Source organism: Sebastes fasciatus, chromosome 3, assembly GCF_043250625.1.
Source record: "Sebastes fasciatus isolate fSebFas1 chromosome 3, fSebFas1.pri, whole genome shotgun sequence".
Taxonomy (NCBI): domain Eukaryota; kingdom Metazoa; phylum Chordata; class Actinopteri; order Perciformes; family Sebastidae; genus Sebastes; species Sebastes fasciatus.
Window position 1 is genome coordinate 40,864,291 of NC_133797.1, and position 16,625 is coordinate 40,880,915.

The window sequence follows — 16,625 nt, forward strand, 5'->3', positions numbered from 1 at the left end:
CATTTTATTGCTGATCATTATAATCTCTTTTATTCTATTTTATTTTTTATTAAAATTGTATTATTTTAATACAATCTGTGTAAAATAATAATTTATAGTTTTATTTATTTATTTTTATTATTATTTTCTTGTATTTTTTTTAATCTTTTACTATCTTAAATACCAATCTCTTATTGCTTTCTTAGTCAATGAACATTTGGTGTGCATTAGTCTTTAAATCCATTTTTAACACAATCATCTCTCCAGCACTTTGAGTTGCATTTGACTTGTTTGAAAGGTGCTATATAAATAAAGTTTGATTGAACACTCTGGTTAAAGCTCGGTTAGGTTTAGGCACACAATTAAGTTGGTTAGGTTTAGGAAAAAGATCATGGTTTAGGTTTAAATAAGCACTTTGTTAAGTTTAGGGAAAAGGTTTAGGAAACTACACGGTCAAAGTTAGGAGACTTTGCTGTAAAACGGTAGTTGGCATTCAGGCCTCTCTAAGAGTAGTTAAGTATGGTTCAGTCTACTAATGTTCGCAGAGCAGCGTGGATTTTAACAAAAACAAGGTCAGAAAACACAATCATTTTGTGTTTGCCGCTCTCCCTCCGTCTCTAGATACGGGACATTAAGCAGCACTTGACGAACGTTATGTCACCGCTCACCCCGTCCTCCGCCACCAAGGTGGTACGCTCCAATCACTTTCTCTTATTGGGAGAGCCCATTTGCCCGGCGCAGAGGGGTGTCGGGAGAGAAATCGTTGGTCGGGTTGGAGGTGATGGAGGGGATGTTGTAATGGCTCTATCTCCTCCACCAGCTCATGTCATCACACCTCTCTCTCTCTCTCTCTCTCACTTCATCTAAGACTCCTTTTCTCTTTCCTTCCATCCAAACATCTCTTTTATCCTCTCTTTTCATTCCTCTCTGCTTTTTTTTCTCTTTCCATCTGCTGGCTGCTGAAGCTTTCGTTGGCAGAGGCAGGATGCAGGCACTCTCATTCTGACCACATTCTCTCCATCCTCATCCTCCTCTTCCTCTCCCTCTCTTCATTTTCTCACTCACATATTATTGCTGATCTCAGCAGAGTGCTAACACTCAGCTGATGGACTCTCTCTCTCTCTCTCTCTCTCTCTCTCTCTCTCTCTCTCTCTCTCTCTCTCTCTCTCTCTCTCTACCTCCATCCCCCCAACCAAACCCCCTCTTTTTCCCTTCATTCCTCTCTTTCCCCACCTTTCCTTCTCCCTCCCTCTCTTAGTGCCGTCTCCTAATTTATGTTGTATGATCCGGTGGAGGAAGGACGAGGAGAGAAGAAGGTGTCTTATCTGCGTCTTTACACCCGCCCTTCTGTCCTTTAATCACATATATGTTTATTAACCTTTATTTATCTGGGAAGGTTTGCTGAGTGGGCATGCTTTTCTGCAAACACCCTCTGGCCACTGGAGGGTTCTGGAGCTCAAGTCTTTTGCACAAAAGCACCTTGATGTCTGGTTTTAAAGTAGTAATGCAGAATCGCATTTAGGGGCAGTATTATTTTATGAAATAAAGAACAACTCTTTTCAATTTGTTGTTGAAGACATTTCCTCCAAACTGTTCCTGTCAAAATGTGCCAGAGCACGGGATGTTCCATCTGCCCTTACTTTGTATTTCTCAGCTATAAGTCCAAACAACGCGTTCTCATCCCAACTCGCCATATACTGACGCTTTGTCAGACCCCACGGTGTGCACTAAACATGTGCTGAACTAGCCCTCAGCGTCACTCTTTTTGGTCTCAGTGAACACGTGCTTAATGTTGTGAAGTAAACAAAAACACTTGCTTAGGTTCAGGCAAAAGAAATGCATGGTTGGGCTTAAAACTATACTATACTATACTAGTAGTACATACTGATTTGGAAAAAATTTAGTATGTGAACATAAGAAAATTCTCCAGTATGCCAAAAATACCCGGATGTCGTACTGATTTGGAAAAAATCTCTAGTCTGCATCGGACCAGTCTACCTCGTACCCACAATGCAAAGCGCTGGAACGCTACAGGCTACGAATTACAACAACAGCAGCAGCAAAAAACAACTTGTTGTTTTTTACATTTTTCGTAGCTATTTCATCACTAAATTCTCTTCTGAACATTTTTGAGGAGAGAAATCAGTGTAGATTTTGAATATTGACAGTTTTACGATATTAGATGGCGAATCGAATATTTGCTCCGACGTTTTCAGAGTTTAGAAGCTCCACAAACCGCCATGACAGTTAGCTATAGCGCCTGCCGCTACGAGCTGCTGGAGCTCTCTAGAGACCGGTCTGTAGGCGAGAGGCTTTTATTTCCTTGTTGACGGATAGTTTGTTTAAATATCATGGTATAATATCGCGGTTTCAAATACAGCCCCTGTGTTTGTTCGTCTTTCTCCTGTTCACCCACGTCATTCTCTCCTGTGTCTCTAATCTGCCTCCAGTTTTCCATTCACCTCTCTCCCTCGTCCTCTCTCTCTCCCTCTCTCTCTGCCGGGCCGGCCGATTGGCCCACCTGTCCCTCCGTCTCCTGCCAGCACGACTCTTGGACCTCACAAGGACACGACGTCTGGACTTCTGTGTCCTTGTTCGTGCGTCTTTCCTCTCGGCGTGCTGGTGGGTGTTGGCGTGCATGCAACATGTTATGTACTTGAATGAAATACGACTCCAACGCCGTTTAATGCAGGTGAACTATTATGCAAATTCAATATTACTGAGCCTTACCTGACTATAATAAATAATATATATAATACAGTAAATTCATTATCGTATCAGCGGTGAAATTATCTAACTATGATTTCTGTTGAGACGATCAAATGAATATGTTCCCTCCTGGTGGATGGCTGCCAGAGGAGGCGTTATGTCACCCAAAAGGTAAAATGTATTGATCCCCTGAAGGAGAAATCCTTTTTCTGCCAGAGAGGTCAGAGGTCAGAGTCAGGTAGATGATAGAGATTAAGTGTCTTGCTAAAGAACACTTAGGCAGGACAAACGCTCGTCAGCACTGTGGGTGTGATGATGATGAACCGGTCTAACTTTACCACCCTGCTGCCCTCACATTGTGTGTCTGTAGGTGTGCGTTTGTGTCTGTGACTCTATTTCTGTTCACAAGGGTGTGTGTGGGTGTGTGCACAAAGCTCCACACACTGAAGCAGGCTTTCAGCTTCTTTAAAGGGACATGTCACCTACTTTATTTAATCATTTTTGTTTCAAAATGGCTGGTTGATCTGTAGTGATACAGGTTTTCCTCCAAGTGTTGCAGCCAATAATCTCCATCCTCATTTATACCAGATATCCACAAACTAAACCCCTCAAGGTGAACCACAAACTCTAATTCACAGACAGTAGTAAGAAGACTTAAAGACTCTAGATTTGATATCCAGAGCATTAATATATGTAAAGATATAGAGAAGTAATGTCTACCTGAGCAGAGAATGAAGTCACTCTCCCTCTGTGCTTTGTTGACATCGCCGGGCTGCCGGCCGTGTGTGTTTTTAATGCATATTCGTGCATGTGAGCATGCCTGAGCTGGCTATCTTCACAGCCACCGCCCTCCACTGCTCTCATACGGCGGTTACAGCTGATAACGCCGTCCAGAACGACGGCGTCGTTGCGGTAGCGTAGCACGCACCCTCCAGTTCCCCCTCAGGTAAACGCTGTTATCTCTGTCAGCACTTTTGCCGTTGTTTGTACCATTAGCTACGTGCTGCCGGCTTGCCGTCCGCCATGTTGACAGCCATTGAGGGGCAATAGAAATCCTTTAACATGAGCCAACACCTGACAAACATAATCAGGTAGCTCTCTAAGGTTTAAAGGTGCTAAATACGAGACAAGGAGCATTTCTATTTCCTCTCAACGGCTCTCAACATGGCGACGGCGAGCCAGCTAACAGTGCAAACAGCAGCTGACAGCGCTAACAGTGTTTACCTGAGGGGGAACCAGAGGGCGGGTGCTACGCTTAAACAATGGTGCCTTGGGTCGGGACAGCTGTAACGGTCGCATGAGAGCAGTGCAAAGTGGCGACCGTGAGCGAGCCAGTGGGGCACGCTCACATGCACTAAAAGACACGTACGCACAGCCCGGCGATGTAAACAAAGTGAGAAGCTCAGATTACCGAATAGATCAAATAGAGAACGCTTTAAGGGATGCTTTAGGGCGGGGCTACCTTGTGATTGACAGGTCGCTACCACGCCGTTGTCTGGTCTGGGAGTTGTCAGTGTTTTTGTCTTACGACTTTAACCCTTTCACAGTTTCCACTTCATCAAAGTTAATATTAACATTTTGGTGGCCTAAAAAATGTCCTATTCAGCGTTCGGCTGTACGTAGCTCCGCTTTGTCATGTCACTTCACGGACAAAATGCTGAACACGAGGCTTCAAAACCGCAGTCCACAAACAAAAAAAATAACGGTGACTACTATGGTGTGATGGACTTGACATCCTGTCCTGATACAGACATGATTTCACTTGACGGAGGACCCACCACTCCTCTTCATCTCCACTTGGTCGATTACTTCTGTATATCAGAACAGCTCATTGAGTATTATGAAAACATGCAGCCATCACAATGCTTGTGCAACCTGACACCCTTCACATGAGTGGTGTGTTCATATGCAGCAGCAGATAGCCTGCAGGGCACCGAGTTGGAGGGTATAGGAGAACGTATAGGAGAGTGATGAGCCTGTAAATGACTGCAGAGCAATAATGATAATGGAAGTGATGGCAAAGGGACAATTTCCAGCCAGGTACTCTCCCTCTCTCTCTCTCTCTCTCGCTCTGTGTGTGACCTCATTTCTCTCTCCCTGCTGGACTTCATTTCCTCGCTAAATGTTCATTCGGTATTCTCTCAGAGGAGGTACTGTACCTACTGTAACACCTGCGTGCACCAATTCATGTTGGGGAGTGACCTGATTCACACCACAGTTGAAGAAGCTTCCCCAGCTTGATGTGTTTTTGTCTTAAACTATTTGTGGAGTCGATACAGCCGGATGTATATCTTTATGACGACCTGTTTTCATCTAATCTGTTCTGACGCAAAGCTCAGCTGAGAGTCAGAAGCTCCTGTTTCCCTCCGTCTTGAGTTCTGATGTCATTTGGTATCTTTGCCAGATACACTTGTGACTCAGTATGCTATCTTTTCTTTTCCCCGAGATGAGGCGAGGTGTTTTTTTAAGCCCCTTGGGGTTGCTCTGTCTCACCTGCGAAGTCTGTGCCGTCAAAAAAGAGACAAAAAAAACAGTTTCTTCTGCATGTACATAAACTAAATCCAGTTTGAACAGACGGTGACCACTTTGATGTCAGTAGACCCGCCTCATTCCAGACATCCATTATTGACTTTATCATTTATATAGTTTCATAGCCAAATAACTTGATGGTGTTTTAGTTTAATTTCACTTTTTCAACTCCGTCAAGTATACAGCTCTAAACACGTAGTATAGTATATATGTGTAGGATGAGAGAGGTCTATTTCTGAACTGTGTCTCTGTGAATATCCATTAGAGGAGTCATGGGGACGTCTATGGTGTCCTCTCTCATTGACTGACTGGCCCAGAGTCTAAATGATTAGATTACCGCGTGACGTCACAGCGAAGCTCTGAAAATCAATGAGCTGTCATCCCTGAATACTAAATACACTGGTCACTCCGTCCATCTGTCCCCTCTCCTCTTTTATTCCCTCGCTCATTAATTCTGGTCCTCATCAAGTATCTCTCTCTCCGGTGTGTTCGCCAAGAATGAAGTCAGCACACAACACAGTGGCAGAACCTTCTCAGTCACGACTCACACAGTTCAAACACAGAAGAAACCAAGAGAGGAGAGAAAAGAGAGAAAGAGAGAGGCCGACACTATTAACACGTAAAACTAAACTAAAAGTCTGAAGACCTTGTAATGACGCCTTGATGCTTCAATGTTCGTTACATACCACGATATGAGTTGTGTGTTCCAATACCCATACTACTATACCATTTAGTATGCCAGAAAAATATTTAGTACGTCCCAATAGATAGTATCTTCAAATTCAGTATGTCAAAAATACCAGGAGTTCCTCCTGCATCCGGTCACATTTTGCAGTATGCAAGCCAGCATCCCTTTCTTGCTATTCTGACCCCTAATCCTCTGCTTAGCGGATATAGAGAGACGTTAAAATCTGAAATCACACAGTAAACTCAGTATTGACGTGTCCAGGGGACGCATCCTATTTTTTTTCCCCCTGATAATGCTACACTGTGAACAACAAATCCGAGTTGAAATTGGCAGGAGAAGAGCTAGTTAACGTTAGCTGTTAGCAGCCGGTGGGAAGCCCGGTCCTGCCCGGCTAAAGAACGGAGCTAACAGCTAACTTTACCATTACCAGGGGTTGAATTGAGGCACATTATGATGTGTTCAAGCTCTATTCTGTAAAATGAGTATTAGGCGAAGGTAAATTATAACATTATCATGATGATGATGAATTTGTTTTTGACCAGTATGCAAACGGTAACAAAGGATGAATGTTGATGGGATTTATTTTACCGTGTTATCAAATTGGGTATCAAGAATCGTTATTGACTACTATATTTCTGGTATCGTGACATCCCTAGTATTATATTACTGTATTGTAAGCCCTGTTAACCTTTTATGAATTTTACTTTTACTTTCTCAAAGCCAGAATTAGCTATTTTTAAGACACGCCAACTTCCATTTGGGCTGCACAATGTGGAAGCAAACCAGAAAGAGAACAAACTATTTTGGCATTTTGTGTCCCCGTTCCCGTTTTTGTCATGGCCCACGGGCCGGGTTATGACAAATTGGGGGCTCGTCCGGGATCTATGGGGGGGATGTGACGGCCCCTGCTTGTCTGCAGAGGTGTGATGTATCAGTGATGTGCTGTGTTGTGTTCAAGGTGCCTGATTGGAACAACCCCGAATGGGATAAGTGGTTACAGATAATGGATAATAACTTCCAAACAAGGCTGTCAGGAAATCTAGTAAAGCAGCAAGTTCTCCTACATTGTTGAAAAAGATGCAAACTTAAAACAAATCTGAGTTTCCAAAATGTCTTCCCTCTCAGGGTCTTAAATCGGTCCTCACATAGATAGAAAAACACACTCTCACACACACACACACACACACACACACACACACACACACACACACACACACACACACACACACACACTGAACATAGTAGCTGGCTTCTGTGTTCATACCAAGACCATTAAAATGTTTTATATGAATATACATGAACGCTTGAAATAATTGGCAATATAGGCCATGCATGGTAATTGTGTGTGTATACATGATCTAAATACAGTGTGTGTGTGTGTGTGTGTGTGTGTGTGTTTGTGTGTGTGTGTGTGTGTGTGTGTGTGTGTGTGAGTGTGTGTGTGTGTGTGTGTGTGAGTGAGTGTGAGTGTGTGTTACAGAGGCTGTGCTGAGTGATTGATCATAGGGAGCAGGGAAAAGCAGGTTACTGCAGCGCTCACACACACATTCCCTCTCTGCTCCTCTCGGCGTTTGCTCTTTCTCATTTCCCTCTCTCTCTCTCTCTCTCTCTCTCTCCCTTCCCCCCTTCTTCCATCTCCATCTTTGCCTTCCCTCCTCCTCCCTCCAAACCCTCTCCCTCTCTCCATACATCACTCTCACCTCCCCACCCATCACTCTTCCCTCCTTCCTGTGGTCTTCCTCCTCCAGCTCTCCTCGTCCCTCTCACGCCTCCTTTAACAGCAAAACCCATCTTGTTATTCCCCCTCTCTCTCTCTCTCTCTCTCTCTCTCTCTGTCCTGTTATCCAGAGCCCAGGGGAACGGAGAGACATCGTCACGTGTCCTCTTCTTCTTCTTCCACCTCCTCCTCCTCTTTCCTCCCTCTGTTATCTAGCTGCAGTAGTACAGCTCCACTCTACAACTGCTCTGGCAGGCGGAGGTTTCATCTCTCTCTCTCTCTCTCTCTCTCTCTCTCTCTCTCTCTCTCTCTCTCTCTCTCTCTCTTTCTATCTATCTCTTTCTATCTATCTATCTGGACAAATGAGATATTCTCTAATGTGGTGTTTTGCTGATGGCGGTGGGAAGCGATGTCTAAAACATCGCTCCAAATTCTCACACACACTGTAGGTGTTCCAGCCCATTTGCACGAAAAAGGCGTATAAATAGCACGATAATGCGAAAGGCGTTTAGCGTGCAATAAGTGCACTTTTCTTGATTTTGCGCGTGTCATTCGTACGCCACGTATCCTGTAATGACTGCAAAGTAAACGCATCTGCGTAATAATGCTACGGTAAGAGTAAGTGACGTGGAATAAAAAGACGATGGCGTGCTCAGAAATATGTATTCATCGTTCTATTGCTGTTCCTTATGATGATTGGTAATGATTGTAGAGTAGTAGTAGTCCAGGTAATCAAACTCCACACTACTTTCATGTTGTGTCTGACTGGACATGACATGAAGCTCCTTGTATTCACCAACAAAACTAATCTCTCCACGCGTGCTTATGCCTTATCATTAATACCACTTCTTAAGTTTGGATGTGAGTCAGCGGGGACAGCGTCGGGATCCCGAGGGAGTGGTGCATCACTTGCTTTAGTAATCCTTAAGAATTAGCCCTGTCTTCACGTATAAAGACATTTTTAAAAACTGATATTTTCCCCTCCGTTTTAAAAAAAAATTAAAAATCTGTCCACACAACCTTCGTTTTACAAAATATCTCCGTCTACACTCGAAAGCAAAAACGACTCGGCATAATATTTGCATGCACACAAGTGAGTTAAAGGTCAAGGAATTTAGTTACCGCCCTTCTCTCTCCCTTTTCCTTCTGCTTCATTACAGTCAGTTCGATAACAGTTATTGTTGGTTGGATTCCTGTCATCACTCTGCTGTCATCAACTGACCTCGCTGTCAATCGCCCCAAAAGCACATTCAATCACCATTCGGCCTCAACATGTTTAATGTGTTCTCTGCTTCGGCCTCCTGTGACTGGAGCATTTATTAAATGCAAAGCAGTAATTAGTCCGAGCAGCGCTGATAAAACGTTAAAAAGCCGGTAGTCCGCCGTCTCTGTTATTGTTTCTGGCGCATGCTCATTACACAAAGCAATGAAGGGCATGATATGAGGAGATGTCGTCATCGTTTCCCAAACGCTTCGTTTTACGCGTCCACACCGATACAAAAGAACCAGAGTTTTTAAAAATCTGCTCCTAAAGCCGGACATACACGGTACGATTTTAACCCGTTTCTGGCCTCATATTAGAGTCGGAACAAATTTCAGTTTCGTCAGGCGTCGGTCCAGCCCTAACTTTTGGCCAGCCGTCCACAGTGTGACCCCGTACAGACCTCTGCTAGCAAACAACCTTTACCTGCCTCGGAGCTTTCAAACCAATCTTTATTGACAACTGTCAACAGCCAGAACGGCCCTCAGGAGCCGACCGTCCAGTGTGATCACTCAGGTCGCAGCTGACGATCAGACCGTACAGTGTGAGCACATAAATCGTGAGCTTTGGCTTTACATCGCAAACGTTCTACTCGTACAGTAGGAGTAGGAAGTACACAACAACATTTCTAAAATTGTACAGTGTATGCCCAGCTCTAGAAAGTGTTTTCAAAAATATCCATTTTTTGTGACCCAAAACTCCCGTTTGCCAAAACATAGAGGAAAATATCCGTTTTTAAAATATCTGTATATGTGTAGACAAGATTTAACAACACTCAAGACAACATTCAAGCTCTGGAAGAAATCAAGAAAACAGATCTTGAGTTAAGAATTGTTTTTATATATCATATATATTTCCAAGGCCAGGAACGACCCCTGAAGCTCAACATTCAGAGAGCTTATCCATACATTCATTTTAACATGATGTTAAGCAATAGAAGTGACACACCTCCTACCCAGGGCCGCCCACCCACGTGAATCTCCCATGAGAAACTACCACCTTCATGTGTTTAAAACACCGTGAAGGACGCACTGCATTTTCTGCCTGCTTCTACAACACCGTGATGGCATGTTGTGAAGACGAGTGACAAGATGAAGGCTAACAACACAATTCCTGCCTCAAGACATTAAAAGTCACAGAATTTAAGCTTTCTTTATCGACGTATTTCTTGATTAGTACTGAAATGTTTCACATCGTTTGGGTCACAGCTGCTGTTGTAATCTGATATCAGATATTTCTTCTTTTAGCTCCAACAGTTATGCACACATTTAAACCAACAGTATAAAGAAGAGAAGAAAAAAGAGAGAGATGGAGGGAGGGATGGAGGGATGGAGGGAACTCTGCTACCGCTCTCTCAGCTATCGCCATAACAACAAACCCGCTCCCCCATCTCTCGGAGAAGTGACATTTCACTTTGCCCTGGTTGCTGCTCCCTGCAGTGCTGCTCTGATCCAGCCCGCGCGCGTGTGTGCGTGTGTGCGTGTGTGTGTGTGTGTGTGTGTGTGTGTGTGTGTGTGTTTGTGTGTGTCCTCATTAAAGGAGGCCTGTGACTGAGGGGGAGTGGTCCTGATCACACGAGCACACTTTGTCAAACCAGACCTCTGCTGTGTCTGTGTGAGTGTGTGTGACATCAGAGAAGAGAGGAAGTCATGCTACTATAAGATGCACACACACACACACACACACACACACACACACACACACACACACATTCAGAGTAAGGATTAAAGGGACAGTGTGTAGGATTTGGCGGCGGCATCTAGGGGTGTGCTTGCAGATTGCAACCGAGTACGCCTCCTCTCACTCCAAGACTGTGGTAACGTGAGCGGTCTCTCCGTGTCGGAGAACTACGCTGGCCTTCAGGTAACGTAAAAAGTCTCTCTCTGGAGACAGAGTTTGTTTTTTCCGTTCTGGGCTACTGTAGAAACATGGAGGAGCAACATGGAGGACTCCGTGAAGAGGAGCCGCTCCCTATGTAGATATGAAGGACTCATTCTAGGTCTGCACAATTAATCTGAATTGGGCGATATTTGTTAAAAGCAAAACGTTTGTCAAAATACCATTTTAGATTAAATATTGTTGTGCTGCAGAGATGTCTTGGCCAACCCATAATAGTCTACATATTTACATCTTTGTTTGGTACGTAAAAATCATTTTTATGTTTTTCAATAAAAAATGAGAATGATGTAAAAAATGAGAATGATTTCCCTCTAATATCACAAATCATATCGTACAAAAAAAAATTGGAGATTTCGAGAATAAAGTCAGAAGTTTACAAGAAAAAAAGTCTTTCCTGACTTGAAACATTTTCTTTTAAACTGACAAACATCATGTGTGTGATTCACGGAGCAAGTAAAACGGGATCAAAAAATATATTTGCTCATTCATATTCTTTCTGAAATAAGGTCCTGTGGTGTTCCACCGGAAGGGGAGGGGGAAAAAAGAACTGCTGGCCGTGCAAAAGACCAACCAGAATCCCTCTAAGTAATTAAAAATAACAGAGACAATAATTAGATGCTGTTTGCATTATTACATTATATTATATTATATTATATTGTATTACATTATATTATATTATATTATATTATATTATGTTATGTTATATTAAATTATATTATATTATATTTTGTTATATTATGTTATATTGTGTTATATTATATTATATTATGTTATGTTATATTATATTATATTATGTTATATTATATTATATTATATTATGTTATGTTATGTTATATTATATTATGTTATATTATATTATATTATATTATAATATGTTATGTTATATTATATTATATTATATTATATTATATTTTGTTATATTATGTTATATTGTGTTATATTATATTATATTATATTATATTTTGTTATATTATGTTATATTGTGTTATATTATATTATATTATATAATGTCCCAATATTTCATGACGAATAAAAACAGAAAATGAAAAAATCGTCCTCCATCAGATTAAAGGCTGAAGAGAAACCTTGTTGTTTGGTCGTCTTTGCTGAGTTTGTTTAACGAAAGTTCACTTCTGGTTGTGTCCAGCTGTGTGATGTTGTATCCAAAATGATTCAGAGTCTGAGAGGACTGAACTAAAGTGGAACAGGTAGCCATGCAAACACATCTTCAGTATCCAGAGGGAGGTACACACGAGGCACCGTGTTGGACAACAACCAGTAGAAAACTCATGAATTACAAATAAAACAGAAACATAGTGTATTCCCTTCAGGAAAAAAATAAAGACATAAAGAAAAGAAGTAAAGTTACTGAGGACTCACCCGGTGAGCACGACCACAAAGTCCATGACGTTCCAGCCGTTCCTCAGATAGGAGCCCTTGTGCAACGCAAAACCCAGAGCCAGGATCTTTATCCCCGACTCGAAACAGAAGATGGCTATGAAGTAGGGCTCCGTCTCCTCCTGCAGGGGGAGGTGAGGAAGAGAGAAAAGAGGAGGAGGAGGGAAATAAACAGGAGGAAGAGGTAGATTCGAAAGAGGGGAGGCACGTCAAGAGGAAGGGAGGTGATAGAAGAAGAAAAAGGTCAGCGACAGGTGGATTGTGGGTCAACGTTTGTGTTTGTCTAAAGTCATCAGGCCTCATTATATATCTATATCGATATCGATATATATTATATCTTATAATCCAATTTAGATTATTATGTGTTTCAGAGTAATTATTGTAATTATAAGATTGGATAATTAATGAAATACTATTGGTCCATTAGACTACAAACCCCCTGGATGATATTGTGTGTGTTCAGCTCTTAGATGCTTTTTGATTTTACTATAACGCCAGTACTGACACTCTGGAAAATCACATGTTTAAGTTTATTTAACACTTAAATATGCGCTGAATTCACACCAGGCAGCGGTGAAGCAAGTAAATAATTAAATTTTTCTGTTCCCGGGAGGCGTGTTCATGTGTTTCAAGCAGGAAGAATTTCTTTGTAACACAGGTCAACATGTCACAAGAGTCACATGATCTGTTCACTAATTGGCTGCGGGTATTTTCTGGCCGCACTTCGCCGCAGAATTAAACGGCGGCCGTTCATGAGCATGTGCCGGAGTATTTGCACACGGCACGACACCTGCCCTTATATAGTGTTCCGAGGGCGTTACCTATGCTAACACCTGCCCTTAGTGTTTGGGGAGCGTTACCTGTAAGAGATAATGTACAGTGAGCCGCTCATTGTTGTGAAGTAAAGCGTCTGAGTGTGGGATGAGGCTCCAATGACTGTACGATAAGAACGTCAGTTTCTATGTGTGCAAGTTTGTATATACTATTTTGTGTGTGCATGCGTGTGTGTGTGTGTGTGTGTGTGTGTGTGTTACCAGTCGTTCAGACAGAGGGGTCTTGTCTCCATCAGGAAGGTGCTGTTCCAGAGCCAGAACGATGCAGTTTGCAATGATGGTGGTGAGGATCATCCATTCAAACGGAGTGCAGCTGGAGTTAAGGCCAACATCAACAACAAGTAACACGCACACACACACACACACACACACACACACACACACACACACACACACACACACACACACACACACACACACACCTCATATACATGTACATGTACACTGTAATCAGTCACACTGGAGATCACACCATGAAACTGCTGATGAACTTCTGGTTCTAATGTAGGACGTCCTGATGGACAGATCATTTTCTCTCTCTCTCCATATATTTCTTGTGCTCTTCTTGTACAAGTCCTCAAAGGCTTCATATCCCTAAAATGTGTACACCCTAAGCTAAAAGGTTATATCAATTAAATAATAGATAATTAAACATGAATTGTGTCATGTTTTTTGAGATATCCTCCTGTTCTAAATGAACCTTAACGGGAGATTTATTAAGTATTTAATCCTCTTATCAACATGGGAGTGGACAAATATGCTTTTTATGTAAATGTATGTATATATTTATTATTGGAAATCAATTAACAACACAAATCAATGACAGATATTGATCAGAAACCCTCACAGGTACTGCATTTAGCATAAAACAATATGCTCCAATCATAACATGTCAAACTGCAGCCCAACAGGCAACAACAGCTGTCAGTGTGTCAGTGTGCTGACTTGACTATGACTTGCCCCAAACTGCATGTGATTATCATAAAGTGGGCATGTCTGTAAAGGGGAGACTCGTGGGTACCCATAGAACCCATTTACATTCACACATCTGGAGGTCAGAGGTCAAGGGACCCCTTTGGAAATGACCATGACAGTTTTTCCTTATTTAGTTATTTAACCTCTTTCCCAATAAGCTAGTGTGACATGGTTGGTACCGATGGATTCTTTAGGTTTTCTAGTTCCATATGATACCAGTATCTTCACTCCAGCTTTAATACTGAGCCCACTACAACCTCCGAAACATCGATTGCGTTAATGCGTTAAAGAAATTAGTGGCGTTAGAACGGATCTGTGTTATTAACGCGTTAACTTTGATAACCCTAATAATAATAATAATATAGCAATAAAACCACAACTGGTTATGACTGACAGAGTTTAACATGCTTGAAGAAATAATGAATACATAGGAATAAGTCTCAAGACACGGGCCGATACACACGCCAACACGAGAATAAGACGAGTACCGACTTCAACCAGATCGACAGCAACGACTGACTTTATTAGATTTAAACTGAAAACGCTCAGTTTATAAAATTCCTCCACACACACACACACGGGCTGACTCACAGAGGTCGGCTGGTGGAGCAGCCAGCTTCTCACAGCGCTCCATCCAGTCAAGTGTGTTTGTGTGTGTTGTAGTGTGTGTGTGTGTGTCCATGCCTGAGTAATGGCCGCTGGAGGGGCTAAGATGACTGGATACATCCAGACAGATCAAGCCTGTGCCTAATTGGCCAGTCATTATCCTGTTAGCCTGTATGTGTGTGTGTGTGTGTGTGTGTGTGTGTGTGTGTGTGTGTGTGTGCGTGTGTGTGTGTGCGGTGGGAGTGCCTGTATGTGTGTGTGTGTGTGTGTGTGTGTGTGTGTGTGTGTGTGTGTGTGTGTGCTTGTGTGTGTGTGCGGTGGGAGTGCCTGTATGTGTGTGTGTGTGTGTGTGTGTGTGTGTGTGTGTGTGTGCGTGTGTGTGTGTGTGTGTGTGTGCGGTGGGAGTGCGTGTCTATTGTCGTGTTTACCAGATGCAACGCTGACATTGACACTATGGCCGGAGGACGGCCTCTGTCTCTCTGTGTCTGTGTGTGTGTGTGTGTGTGTGTGTGTGTGTGTGTGTGTGTGTGTGTGAGAGGCTGCTGGTTGATGTGAGGGGATTGGACAGGTCGGTCTGAGGATACACACTAACAAGACGACGCTCAACTCCACTGCAAATGCTGACTGACAGACACGACACACACACCGACTCGTGGAGGACCGACTCGTTCTCACTACCAACTCGTCAAACACCGCCGTCTGGTCAGCGCCGTTTGGTAAGCGCCCTGCGGCATCGTGAACCGACGCAAAGAGGCACCCTTTAGCAACAGTGTGTGACGAACTGGGCTTTCAACCAACTCCTATATAAACCCACCTGCGACGTTAATAGACAGTCGGAGCAGTGACGTAGTATTAATAGCGTGAGAGTCCGTTCAGGTTGTAGACTAGTTGCGGTAGGCGGTGTTACACGGTGTTCACCCATCACATGACGTACCCACTGCCCCCTCTGGCGTACTTATCAACCTTGAGACCTTAAAAAAAGGGAGGATTTCAAAACCAAAGCGGGTGAGTTTCAGAGACTTTAAGTCCTTTCAGACACGACAACGCCACCACTGCGCTCTGAAAGCAGTTATTTCCAACGGCTTGTGCCGCGCCGCGACGGCTCTTTTCGCTGCATTGAGCAAAGCCCAACAGCTTAAACTGCGCTGTGTCACGAGCATAGACTGCTCTCTTCCATCGGGAAACTACTGTTGGTGTAGCTCTATTGTCGTCCAGGTGGAAACAGAAGGGATTATACGTACACACTGTTCGGTTCCAGAAGCAGGTTGAGATAACAAAAATGAAAAAAACGTGTAAAAAAAAGTGCCATAAATCGGGGAGAACTACGGGAGAATCGTGACCCCGGGAGGAAATGGGGAGAGGGCGATGAAAAATGGGAGTCTCCTGGGAATATGGGGAGGGTTGGCAACTATGCTCACCGACGTATGCTTTTTTATTTACAGAAATAAAACCCATTTAGATCATTTTGGCGTATCAGTGGCGTGTTATCAATATAGATAGTTGGACGACGGACGCTATAAACTGACAGTGAATGCATCTGCTCCGTACGGAGTCTCAGCTCAGAGCAGCAGGAGTCAGATTTCACACACGGGACGAGAGAGAGTTGACAGACAAGACGATGGCGGAGGATTTGGTGTCGAAGTGAAAAGCAAACGCGTCTATTTGGCAATATTTCAGATTTAAACCCAACGCTATACGGGAACCATAACGTCAATGAGGTAATCGGCGAGAAGAGGACGGAGCAGTCACAGCCGGTGTGTGCGTCGCAGTGGCGCCAGGTGGCCCCCGAAAAGCTCCACTGGAGAGGTCAGACACACCGCCACCCGACGGTAAAGATCAAAGTAAGAGCGCTACACATATTGACCGTCATCTTTTCTTGTAAAACGTCCGGTGTAATCGGTAACACCGGCATTGTTACACGTTTATTAACCGGGGGGGAAAGTTCCTGACCATCACCTCCCTACTTGACGCTAAAACATACTTCGACCAAAACTTTAATGCTTGGATTTGAACACATAACTGGGAAGATAC

The 16,625-nt window shown here is 43.2% G+C and overlaps 2 protein-coding genes across 20 annotated transcripts in view; one reads left to right on the plus strand and one right to left on the minus strand.

Annotated features, from left to right (window-relative positions):
* Positions 1-16,625, plus strand: part of nacc1b (nucleus accumbens associated 1, BEN and BTB (POZ) domain containing b) — a 303,884-nt gene that overhangs the window by 219,777 nt on the left and 67,482 nt on the right. The gene's annotated exons all lie outside the window — the stretch shown is intronic.
* The window catches only part of cacna1ab (calcium channel, voltage-dependent, P/Q type, alpha 1A subunit, b), a 257,077-nt gene that overhangs the window by 120,898 nt on the left and 119,554 nt on the right, over positions 1-16,625 (minus strand). For all 19 annotated transcript variants that reach the window (XM_074631184.1, XM_074631174.1, XM_074631170.1 and 16 more), the window contains 2 exons: positions 13,215-13,320; positions 12,163-12,302 (listed from right to left, as the gene is read on the minus strand). In XM_074631184.1, coding sequence (XP_074487285.1) covers positions 12,163-12,302; positions 13,215-13,320 — 246 coding nt within the window. The remainder of the gene's footprint in view (positions 1-12,162; positions 12,303-13,214; positions 13,321-16,625) is intronic.